Consider the following 13076-nt stretch of genomic DNA (forward strand, 5'->3'; position numbering starts at 1 on the left):
AATGGAGTCAAGACAGTCTCTTCAATAAATGGTGTTGGGAAATTTGGACAGATACACACACAAAAAAATGAAGCTAATTGCTATTATTTGAGGAAAACTCAAGGGGATTTTTTTTCTAGAAAATAAAAAATCTTTTTGTAATACAAAATATAAATTTTACCATGGTGACAAAACTGGGTTTAAATCAGTCTCTTTATTCTTAGAAAGAAAGAAATAGAATGTAGGCTTAACAGACAGAAAGACTACCTGGTAACTATCTTAAGCTGAGAATATCTCTTAATTCTGGGATCTTCAGTTTCCTCAAGTGTCCAACTGGTATACCAATACCTACATGTTTTGAAGAGTAAAGGAAATAAATTGAAAATAATAGATGTAAATATGTATTATTTCCACTGCTTTCTCTCATATTCCAAATATGGATTACATTCTCTCCTAAATTCAATAGTCAAGTCCTGGCCATTTAGCTTCCAAAAATTTTATTGAATCAATTACCTGCTCTATATCCCTACTACCTTAATCACTACCATCTCAACCCCACCATTTTGCCTGAAATAAATTACATGTTGGGAATGAGAGACGAGCAGAGGTAGGAAAGGAGAAAACTTTTATTGAATTCCTATTACATATGTTAAGTAATTTGTCTGTATTATCTCCATTAACTCCTATTAGGCTCAAGTTGCTCTTTTACCATCACTACTGACATTCTAATTGCCAAAGTCTGAGGTCATTTCTCAGGTTCATATTACAGAACATTCCTCCTGTATACAAGAGTCAAATTCACCATCTTTCTCAAGGTGCAATGTATTCCTCAGCTGCTGAGACACTGTTCTTTCCTCTTTCTCATTTAACATCTACACGATGCTTCTTCCTGTAATGAGTCTGTGGTTAATAGTCTTTGTAAACCTCTTACCCTACTTTTCTCACTTTTTGCACCTCAGTGTATCTCCAGTATTTACTCCAACCCAGACCTTTTTTCTCAGATTTGAAAGCACAAATGTTTCTACACTTGGGCCACAAATACCTTAATTACACTGTGTTTAAATTCATTGCTGAATTTAAAATTTTTCCCACCTAAACTAGATCTTTTAACAATGTTTCCATCTTGGTTTTATCACCATAATTTTCTTAGGAGTTGTCAATGACTCCTGGAGATCTCTCTTTTCCTAAATCCCATCAGTCAAGTCATGATAAGCTTATTTTCTCTGAAAAGCTTATTTTATTTTATTTTATTTTGTGGTGCTCTTTGACTGATTTCAAATTTTATACAAGTATTTTATTTTCTACATGAATTTGTTGTGGGATTTTTTTCTATCTTTCCTATAAATTCTAGTTAGAATTTTATATTTTGACTTTGTGCAGTTGCATGTTATCAGGTATAAAAGTGGAGATAGCATTGTTTTAATTCTTGCCACATCAAATAACTATTTGTACATAGTCCTTGTTTAACTCCTTTCCAACACATAATCTGATGTGTTCTCAGAAAACAATCTTCTAAATCTAGTCGTTCAAATGAATAGCTTAATGGAGCATTTATGATATACCACAGGTCAAAGTTTACTGTGATCATGAACCACTGCTATGTAGATCATTTAAGATATGTCTAGGATAGTCTCCTTTGAGTTTAGATATACTAAGTGCAAAATAAATATTTTCTAAGGTCCTTTCCAATGCTCTTCATCTTTGGTCCTGAAAATCCTCTCTAGATTTAGGATTGCTATATATATATATATATATTATTGTTTATGACTTAAATGAAGCTGTTTTTTCTTATTTCCTTTTTTTTTCATTAATCCTCACCCGAGGATATTTCCCATTGATTTTTTAGAGAGAGTGAAAGGGAAGGGGAGAGACAGAGAGAGAGAGAGAGAAATGTCGATGTGAAAGATATACATCGATTGGTTGCCTCCTACACATGTGACCAGGGCTGGGATCAAGCCTGCAAACAAGGTACATGCCCTGGACCAGAATTAACCTCACACCCTTCAGTCTGCAGGCTGATGCTCTATCCACTGAGCCAAACTGGCTAGAGCTGTTTTTTCCTTTTTTAAAGCTACCTAAGGATAGGTATTTATTAGTTTTTAGAGAGGGAAAGACACACACACACACACACACACACACACACACACACACACACACATGTGAGACAGAAATATCAGTTGCCTCCTGTATGTGCCTTAACTGAGGTTCAAACCCACAACCGAGGTATGTGCACCACTGATTGGGAATCAAAGCTGCACCCTTTTGGTGTATGGGACAACCAACTAAACCTCCCAGCCAGGGCTCAAGTGAAGCTGTTTTAATCTACTTGTTTATGACAAAGACAAAAAAATGTGTTTTTGTTTTTTTTTATAAGTAAAGTTGTTTTGATATGGGAATGAAGTACGTTGAGTCAGGATGTTATTATCATCTCATCTGTTAATCTTTATAAGCACTCAGCAATGCCGAGGGGCCCCACTGGAGACTTACTGATAAGAACATGTGGAGATACAACAATGGTGAGGGGACATTTAGACGATAAATACTGAGAGTTTGTGAAGACTATTTGAGAGTTTCAGTCTGGGCAAGGCACACTTTGCTGACCTAAGTAGTTCTCTGAAGATCTTGAGATATTTGCTCCTGCCTTGTCCAAGGTGACTCTGTTGGCAGGGGTGCTAAACCATGTCACGGTCTCTGGAGTGATCATCCTCAGAGCAGCCTATCATGTCCAGCAACACCATCGTCTTCCTCTCCCTAGCAATGTGCTCCAGCAATGAGGGGCTTTCGTTTTTGCACTGACAGCAGGATGTCAACTCATGGTTGGTCAAGACCTCTCCCAAGAAACCAAACTTGTATACTAGTAAAAAGGTACACTTTTGTTAAATTTGGACTTTCTTTTATTAAAAAAAAATATTTTCATGGATTTTTAGAGAGAGACAAAGGAAGAGGGAGAGAGATAGAAACACTTATGTGAGTGAAACATCAATTGGCTGCCTCCTGCATGCCCTCTAAAGGAGATGAATCCCACAACCTGGGCATGTGCTAACCAGCAACCTTTTGGTGTATGGGAAGACACTCAACCAACTGAACCACACTGGACAGGGATGGACTTTTATTTCTTTATCTCCTCTTGCCTGGAATGACTGTACGATTAAACCTGTAATTTGCATGAAATATATTTTTATCCTTTCTTGGCTTATTAAGAGATATTATCCTGTATGATAGTGGCTTATGAATTATTATAATCCCCACTGTGAACCTGTGCTGAATAAATTGCTGGCAAAGACAACAGTCTCTGAGTATACCTTTGCCACCAAAAACAAAATGTAGCAAGACAATATACAAAATACATGGAAAATGGTTTGTCCATAGTCCATGTTCACAACTACGAATCTCATATTAACCTAACTACATAAAATGTATATGGGGCTTTAGAAATCATCTAAAATGTCAACAATCCTTGAATAAAGTAGATTAATCTTCCAAATGATCATTCTGCATTTGTGATCAAACAATTCTTTGTAATGGAAAGAAGTAATACACTAAAGGGACAGAGAAGCACTGGCCTTTGTAATCTTGATTTTTATGAGTTAGAAAAGCAGAAAACTCTGGAGTTAATTTACTAATTGAAGAGGGGTATGCTTATCAACTTATGTAAAGTCAGAATCTAGAACTTAAAAAATGTGAAGTGCCTATTATCTTTATTTGGGTTACCTGAATGTATATATTTGGATCAATTTATGCACAACCATGACTGAATACATTAGGAGAACAAAGGAAGACACTGGTTTCTCCCACTCTATAAAGAAAATGTACTTTTATTAGTTGTAATATATTTCAAATCACTTTAAAGAATTCATTCAGCTGTTAACACAGTCAAAACTTACTATGGTGTCAATTTGACCTCAAATGTAGAAAGTCAGAAAGATTCGAGAAATATTTCATTTTTGGTAGTTTATCTCCCTTTTTCTAGAACAGAGATGCCATTAAATTGAATTTCCTGTACTACACAGTCTACTGAAGGCATGCTTCTAATGTAAATGACAACTGAAAGATTAGAAATGATATGGAACTAGGTTTTACATTTTCCTTTTCTCTTGGACTTTGGTACTGTTCAGAAATGACATTCACAATTTTCTGTACTGTTTTTCCACACTAGCTAGCATTATTCTGTACTTGTTTTGCCCTGACAATCCATCAAAGCAGGATTAGTTTAAATTCTTCTTGCCTCTCTTTCTACGCACAATTGAACACAAATGATCCTTATCCCCTGATGATATGATTTTTAAGTGAAGTGTCCTTTTTGACATATTAATATAAACATTGTACAGAGACTTTGAGCAATACAAAACATAATTATTGTTTATTCACAAGGGATCCTCTTTAATGCATACTGAGTTCATTTTGTAGTTTGTGGAAACTTATGATAAATTAATACAACATCAAATATACTTATTCAAAAATGAGTTTAAAAAAGCAAGAAGTCTTATTTAAGAGGAATTTTAGTGCAGGGTAGTGATGTATTATAGGTATACACTTATTATGACAACTACTCAAATGTTTTTATAGCTTCCAATGAAAACAGTAAGACATGGATATTGAACACCAAGGTAGGATTTACTCCAAAATTAAGAGTGATTTGCTGAGGAAAATGTATTCAATTATGTAAATAGGGAATGGAGATGAGGGATGCAAGAGATATTGAATACTTCAATTAAAATAAAATTATAATTACTCTTAATTATAAGGGGACTAATTAATATATTCAAGGTCATGCCTGAACATCCTCATTTGAGCTATGGTAGAGCAAGTGGATTGGGAGATGGGGGTAGGGAGTCCAGAAAGAATCACTCTGAAATTGACTCTAGGCTGGGGTGAGGCAACAAGGGTGAGACTTCTGGAAGACAGCTTTCTTCCACCAGTTGGTGTCTTTCTGCATACTGCATAATATGTAAACACTAGCTTGAAAATAATTTGCAAATCAATTAATTTATTTTTAATTATACAATCAACTAGTTGCTTTACTAAAAGCAATGCTGTAACAGTTTTTAAATTCTAAATTTTACCTAAAATATTACTTATTAAGTAAAGACAAATATAAGTGGCATAATTAAAGTTCATAAGTTGTATCTGTAATAAAATATTCATTGTGAGACATTGTAATATAGAATATCAAGTATACCATGTTTAAGAAAATACATATTTTACAAGAAATATTTTATATGCATATCTGTTATTCATATTTTTTTAAAAAGGAGAAAACTTATTTGCATTAAGGTCCAATGATAATAATGGTTATATTACATGATTCAGATGGTTATAAAATATATGACAAATGTGGATATTAGTGTTCTCTAAAATAGTCTTTGACTTAAAAAATGCTTTAAATTGTCTTCTTTATCTATAGAACTAAAACTAGCAGCCATAGAGATATTTTTAAATGCATAAATAATATCTTAAATATAAAAACATTACCATTCCAACCACAATAAATAGTCAATGAAAAGTTGAATTATATACTATAACACATATTGGATTCATTATATTTCATTATTGTACTAGACATTGAACCAATAAAAATAAAGATTCAAAACATTAGATATAATCAAAAGAAAGTTTAATTTATGAAATTATTTAGTAGGGCATCTTATACACACATTCACACTCTATATGGGGTAGAAATTTTAATTAAAAAGGTTAGTACTAATTGTCTGACCAGTTCCACAGTGAACCAAACTATCACTTACTATGTTACCACTAATCAGTTGCTTGCTCCAAAATAGAAAAAAAAAAAAGAATGTAGAACACTTTTCTGACACAACAATTCATAGAAGGCATTGCTTTAAATTTCTTATATATGGTGTTCATGTAGGAAAGAAGCATATAACTATTACAATTAAGATAAATGTAGATCTATAGGAAAACATTACTTGCTATAATAATTGAGGCTAAAGGGAAAAAGTTCATTTACAATATATTTACTGCTAGATACATGTACAAAATTAAGCTTCATTGTATACATAATGACATTTACTGCAAAACATTTTAGTAGAGAGAACAAATACAAATATAAATAGGTTTTCATCACTTACCTCTCTTAACATTTCTGCTTGTACTTGTTGACTTATCTGAAGGACATGGGCAATGGCCTTCACATCTGACCGAGATCTGTTTTCCTAAGACACATGCCTGATATTCTAGTTTGCACTGTGTAAGAAGAGAGAAAAATAGTCATTCAAATATATTTAATTAAACAGTAAAATATTGAGAACTTGACAACAGTATGCTTGTGATTCTATTATGTCTGCTATGGGGAAAGATAAATGAATGGAATAGAACAAAGAGCATTACACCTGAGCTAAAATCTTAATATTGTCTCTTCTTAAATGTGACATTTGGGGCTAGTATTTTAAATGTTCTCAGCCTCAATTTTCCCATATGAGTAATTGGGATAACACCTACACTATAGTGTTTCAAGAATCAAACAGCAGGAGCAACCATGAGCCAGGCTCTCCTCAGTAAATGTTAACAAAGCTGAATAAAATTAAAGGTAAATGATCAAAATTACTAAGGCACATAAAGCTTTTTTTTTGTTTTGTTTTGGTTTGATTTTCTTTGTAAACAGTACTCTTTGTTAGTATTCTAAGCCACAATACTCATAAATCATTCTTAAGATATTATTTTATAAATGCACATTTGATACGATTTTAAAAATTATAAAACTACTCCATACTTTAAAGAGGCAATAACGATCTTCCTCCCCTAAAAGAAATTGATCTTGCTAATTCTAAAGTAATGTGATTTCTTTAGTGGCTACCCCCATAATTTACTCAGTACAAATTATTTTAAGAAGAAATACTGCAGACTTTCTGGCTCCCATCGACAAATGCACCAGTGACTAATTTAATTCCGCTTCAGCTGATACCAAGAGCACTGAATCCACCCAATGACTAATCAGATTACTCACATCTGTGCAGCATGTTTTGTTTTTTTCTTCATCAAATAACTCTCTCTGGCAAAATTCTTAATTAGCCCCACAACAAATGATTAAAAATTATTGCACTCGAAATATATCTGTAATGGTTAGTGGGCCTTTTTGGAGGAGTAAGTTATTTTAAAGGTATCATTTTTAATTATTCAATATTTCAATAATTAAGAAACGATCTTGTCATATAAACTCACAATAAATTTTAAATGTAATTAATAATTCCCTATAACAAATCAAAAGTAGACATAGTTAAGAAATTGTGAGTGCTTTAATGAAAGCCAAATAAGTTATATAAAACTTTGAGACTTCAAATTTAATATTCTTTCCTGTAAATTCTTTTAACTTCATATTTCAGAACCTTAAATTTTGTCATAATAAAATTCTGACTCATGACATAATTTAAGAAAAGTTCAGCGGCAATTAAAAGTGGCATATGAGCAGATAAAGCCAAAAGTCAATATTAATTGTAGCTAATATTAAATTTTGAAATTTGAAAATGTTAGCTCCCTTCAAAGCTGTTATTCTATACTCATTCACATTTTAAATGTGGTTAATTTTTAGCAGCGATATTTTTATTCCAAGAAAATGAAAGTTCAAGAAATACTTGAACAGCAAAAATACATGAGCTATTAGTTTATTAAATAGAGGAATGATTTTTTGCTCAAAAATTGATCATTGATTGTTTGTAATGTTATTAAACAAATAATTAACAAGAAAAAAAGCACAATCTTTATAAAAATTTGATTTCATTATCATCAAGTTTTACCTTTTGGCTAATTTTCTTTGACATAATTATAAATTCAAAATTTCAAAGCTGTCTTTAAGATTTTCATATGATGAAGTTATAGCTCTGCAAAAGAATTACTTCATAAGGGAAACAATTTTTCTTCAGAATGATTCTATTGAACCCTGCTTTTATATGTTTCTGTAGAGAGCAACAGAATCAGATGTATAGCAAATACACACCATGTGTATAGTTATATGAATTTAGCTTCCTGCAATCAGAAAACCATTTAGTTTTATTTACTTATGGATTGATTTTGAAAAAAGTATTTGTGAAGAATATTATTCATAGAATAATAGGATATCAAAAGTAGTATTTTAGAAATTTCAGCTACATCCACTGATTGTATTTCCAATTAATAATGTTCAATTTACTTAATTATCACAACCTGAAATATTTATAAAGGTATAAGTGAAGCAAAATATCACATAAAGGGCACACTCATTAGTCTATAATTACCCCAAAATGCAAATACAGTAGAGAAAGACATGATTAATGCATTCCTGATTAAGAACCTGGGTACTGAGAACACTTAAGTTATGAGTTATTGTGAAAAGCAAGCCTGCAGGATGATTTTTCAATAGTACATGTTGACACTTATAAGTGAAAGTCATTTGCTTTAATAACAATGAAGAAAATATGACCTAAATAGGAGACATCTGAGCTTCCCCACAGAAAAGACCTCAACAATCAGTGTCAGCAAACACTGGAAAGTCTACTGTTACAGGTTTTCATGGCCAGGGACTCCCCATGGCCATGGCAGATGGCTTAAATCAGAGGTTCTCAGCTAGGGGATATCTGGAGACATTTTTGGTTATTACAACTAGAGTATGGAGGGAGATTTGCTGGTGTCTACTAGATAGAGGTAAAAAGTGCTGCTAAACATCTTACAATGTGCAGATGAGCTTCCCAAAGTACAGTGTTATCTGACCTCAGATGTCACTCATTTCTAGATTGAGAAGCCCATATTTAGGCACTGGTCCACTGAAAGATAATGAATAGATTAACTCAACTCTCAAGATCTCTTTCCTATTTCTCTAGGAATGTTTACGTGGACATTCACTAAAGTAATACATAGAAAATAAACCCAATGGTATAAATAAATTATCAGCTATAAGTTCTTTATGCAGAACAACCAAAAACACAAATCAGCTATAACTACAAAATACACAATTTATAAACGACTGCTTTCTTTGGGTCACCACTATGTGTCAATCACTGTGTTAAGCAGTTTTATCCATTAGTCTGCTGATCATCAAAATATTAGTCCTAGCTCCCACCTAGATTCTTGGGGTACTGGAAAGAGTATGTTCTTCCCTTGGACATTCTTCTTGGTCCTTGACTAGTATATCAGTTAAACCAACAGATTGATTTATAAGCCATCCAGCAAACTGCATCATATTCCCTACTTTGGGGCTCCACAAACCCAATGAATCAATTTCAGCTGTAAGTCTCTCTTGACACTTTTCAGATTCTGCTGCTGCTATTCCAGTTCCATCCAGTTTCATCTGGCCACATCCTTGTGTTCTTTGTCACTAATCAGTGTCACATGTTTCACTTTTGGGACTATCCATTATTGGACAATTGTGAAAACTTATATCAAAAAATCTATTCAATAATGGGCTGACAGGCAAGATATATAATGCCCCTCCCATGTTCCTCATTGTCCACAAGTATCTGATATTGCAAGCATTGGGATGGTCTCTTCAAAATGTCTACTGAAAACTATATCAGAGTCTACCTCCCTCACCTTAGTACGGCAGCTTAGTCAATGAATATCTCTGTATCCAGAAAGGGAACATACTCTCTCAGCTGGTTCCTGGGGAATTAACAGGATGAAAAGAGGTTATGGGTACCTATTTGAAACATTCAGGATTTTTCTTTCATTCCCTTAACAGTAATTGCAGGCTGGTCTGTTTGCTGTCCTCTCCGAGTAGCAGCCTATGCAAAGGGGGTTTGGGGAATCAAACTCAATTCTGGTTCAGCCACCTGGGTCCTCTAGTTTAGTGGTTGGCAAACTGCGGCTCGCGAGCCACATGCGGCTTTTTGGCCCCTTGAGTGTGGCTCTTCCACAAAATACCGACTTCTGCGCATGGGCCACAAAGTTTCAATCGCACTGTACATGCACGCCTGCATGTGGTATTTTGTGGTATTTTGTGGAAGAGCCAACACTCAAGGGGCCAAAGAGCTGCACGCGGCTCACGAGCCGCGGTTTGCCGACCACTGCAGTTGAATTAACATGAAATCTGATCAACCTGCTCAGAGTTTCTTGACAGTAGTCCTTGTAGGCCAAAGTTGGGAACATAATAAATCTCTCTAAGGTTTATAGTTAGTTTGTTATAAGAATACTTATATAGAAATGGCACATAGTTTTCATGTTTAAATATAATTTTCTTATTTTTCTTCTTCCTTTTTGAAAATAAATCAAGCATCGCTATACATGATTATTTCCTTAGCTATACGTGTGCATTTAAATACATTAATGATGAATTAGTAAATGAAAAAACACTAAATTATTCAACATATTATATTCCATGCACATCCACTGTTCTGAGGATAAAATAAATCCAGGATTAAAAAACAAAATAATTATAATTCATTTTTACTCAATATTTTCTAAGAAATGTTTAAACATTATGATAATTCAGTGATTATTTCTAATTTTTCAAATTGAACTGAAAAATATCATATTTCACATTTACTTGGTAATGATATTTAACCCAAACATGTAATATTTACAGTATAGGAGCATATTAATTAATTTCTCCTAAATTAGTTTTTTTCATTGATCTTAGAGAGAGAGGGAGAGAGAGAGAGAGAGAGAAAAACATTGCTCCACTGCCTCCTGCATGATGAACTGAATCTGCAATGTGCCCTGACCAGGAATTGAACGGGGACCTTTTGGTGCACCAGACGAAGCTCCAACCCACTGAGCCACACTGGCCAGAGCCTGAATTAATATTTTCTGATTCACAACAAAAAATTATCTGGAAGTTCTTTCTCAGTCAACCTGTAAGGAAATAACCGATGCCCATAGCATCTGGAGCACTTTAACTGCAAACTTTCTCATTTCTGTCAGATGAGTTTTATGCTTACCACTTTTTGGTCCCTAAAATCAGTTCAAATATATTAATATCATAACTATATAACTTTATTAGATATGACTTAATATGATCAAATATTAAGACAAATTAATGGGCTGGGTTTCCATGAAACATCGCATGGCCTATACTCAATGAAGGTGAGCTAAGAAAAATTTTTTTTATGTAAATAAATATGTAAAATGCATATGAAAGACCAGGAATACAGTTTTGTAAAAATTATAAAATATTATGCCCTTAGTCTGCTTTGCAAAATGTCTTTTAGCTTCTTGTTACATTTTAAATGGAAAATTTAGAAATTCATATTTTTCCAATAACTAAAAAAAATACAATATGTATTTTGTGCATTAATATGTCCCTGAGGGGGTATTAGAGAGTGTTGGAATCCAAATCAATATAAAGAGAGAAAAGCTTTTCTGACAATTAGAACAGCCTTCAAAAATGGACGTTTATCTCACAGAACATGGTATCTTATCAGGGACTTGCATACTGTGTAGAAGTTTGTCCTAGATATCCTATTGAGTTCTTTTCAAACCTGAGTTTTTATGATAAAGTTAACTCATTATTTCTTTTGATACTAAGTGATTTAATAAGAGCTTATCCCAATGATTCTGATAATACACTGGGGTTGTAATCTTGATCAAGTTGGCATACCCAAGCAAAAGCAAAATGTAGCTTTTGTTGAAAAGCAGTTCAAACAGAAACAGTGCACATATATCTCTGACTGTTGATCTTCCAACATAAAGTTATTTCAGCTCAGACAAAGTATTCAAGAAAAGGTAGACAGGACCATTAAACACCCAATACAACTAGAGGCAAACACATCAAAATGGTGATGTGTAAGAAATTTTCTATCTTTCAAAAAGTACATATAGCTACTAGAATCAGGAACTATTATTAAAAGAAAGTAACAGAATACCCCAAATATGGAAAACAGTTAAAGATGAACAAATAATAGGACAATGTTGAAACGTAAAATGGAATTTTCTCAAATTGCAATAAAAAATAAATGTTTCTTCTTTAATGATAAACTTATTGTTCTATTTTATATTTTTTAAAACTCTCATATTTAAGATTTCTCATATAAAAGCAACAGTTCTTTTCAAAAATGGGCATATGTAAAAATTTTCAGGGAGCTTGTAAAATTCAGATTCACAGGGCCTCACCCCAAACAACTAAAGTATTGTCTCTGGAGCCAGTGTAAAATGATAAGCTTTCTATTGTCCTTCCCTAAACACGCACCCACATTTCTTATAAACAATGTTATGTCTAGGAATTCACCATTATTCAGTTCAATTGGCAAGCACTCCATGACTAAATATGATAGAATCAAGTGTTCAAAGTCATCCAACATGTTGTCCCCAGGGAATTTATGTTACAGATGCCCAGCTGAGTTCTAAGACATTAATATTACTTATTGACTTCTGCTCAGCAAATGCAATATACAATTTATACAAGTCAGTGATAGATATATCCATGGTCTAACACAGATGTTGTATCAGAGAACAATTCTTAGTTCTTACTAATGCCTGACAATACAATCAAAATAGACTTTGCCTGAAGTAAAGAAACAAAGACCTTCATCCTTTGTGTCAGTTTAAGGAGTGATTACCTCTCCAATTAACCTTAAACAGACTTATGTTTTGATTTTTCTGGCACTACTGAATTTAAAAGAATTCAAAAAAGATTGGTTATTTGAAAAAGAAAGATTAAGTGAATTTCTTAAAAAAGTCAATCACTTTTTTCTTAACGAAAATAAAACACAGATAATATTACAAAAATACTTCTCATGAACTTGCAAAAGTCCCAATATTCTTTCAAGCAAACCTATTTTTCCATAGTTCTGCATCTGTTCCTTTGTTGTTGTTGTTTTGTTTATTTGTTTGTTTTGTGTGTGTATACAGTTTTAAATACTTAGCTTAGGATTTCTAGGCAAATTCACAAGTTCAGTGTTTGAACTCTAATAAAATAATTATTCAAAATTGGTCACATTGTGTAATAAGATATAGTTTCTAAAACCATATCCTAGTATGTCATTTGCCTGAAGTCTTCATTTGGATACCCTCTGTCTCAACCCATCCTGGCCGTGTTATACAGTGGGGCCTTGACTTACGAGTGTCCCGACTAACGAGTTTTTTTGAGATATGAGCCGTCTCTCGGCCGATTTTTTGCTTTGAGTTGCAAGCTCAAAAAAATTCAGGTTACGAGCCAGCTTCAGATACTCCAC

The 13076-nt window shown here is 33.3% G+C and overlaps 1 protein-coding gene across 1 annotated transcript in view; it reads right to left on the reverse strand.

Moving 5' to 3' along the window:
- Positions 1 to 13076, reverse strand: part of SPOCK3 (sparc/osteonectin, cwcv and kazal-like domains proteoglycan (testican) 3) — a 197202-nt gene that overhangs the window by 75327 nt on the left and 108799 nt on the right. The window contains exon 5 of the mRNA XM_005860775.2: positions 6069 to 6183. Coding sequence (XP_005860837.1) covers positions 6069 to 6183 — 115 coding nt within the window. The remainder of the gene's footprint in view (positions 1 to 6068; positions 6184 to 13076) is intronic.

This window comes from Myotis brandtii, unplaced genomic scaffold (assembly GCF_000412655.1).
Source record: "Myotis brandtii unplaced genomic scaffold, ASM41265v1 scaffold14, whole genome shotgun sequence".
NCBI lineage: Eukaryota > Metazoa > Chordata > Mammalia > Chiroptera > Vespertilionidae > Myotis > Myotis brandtii.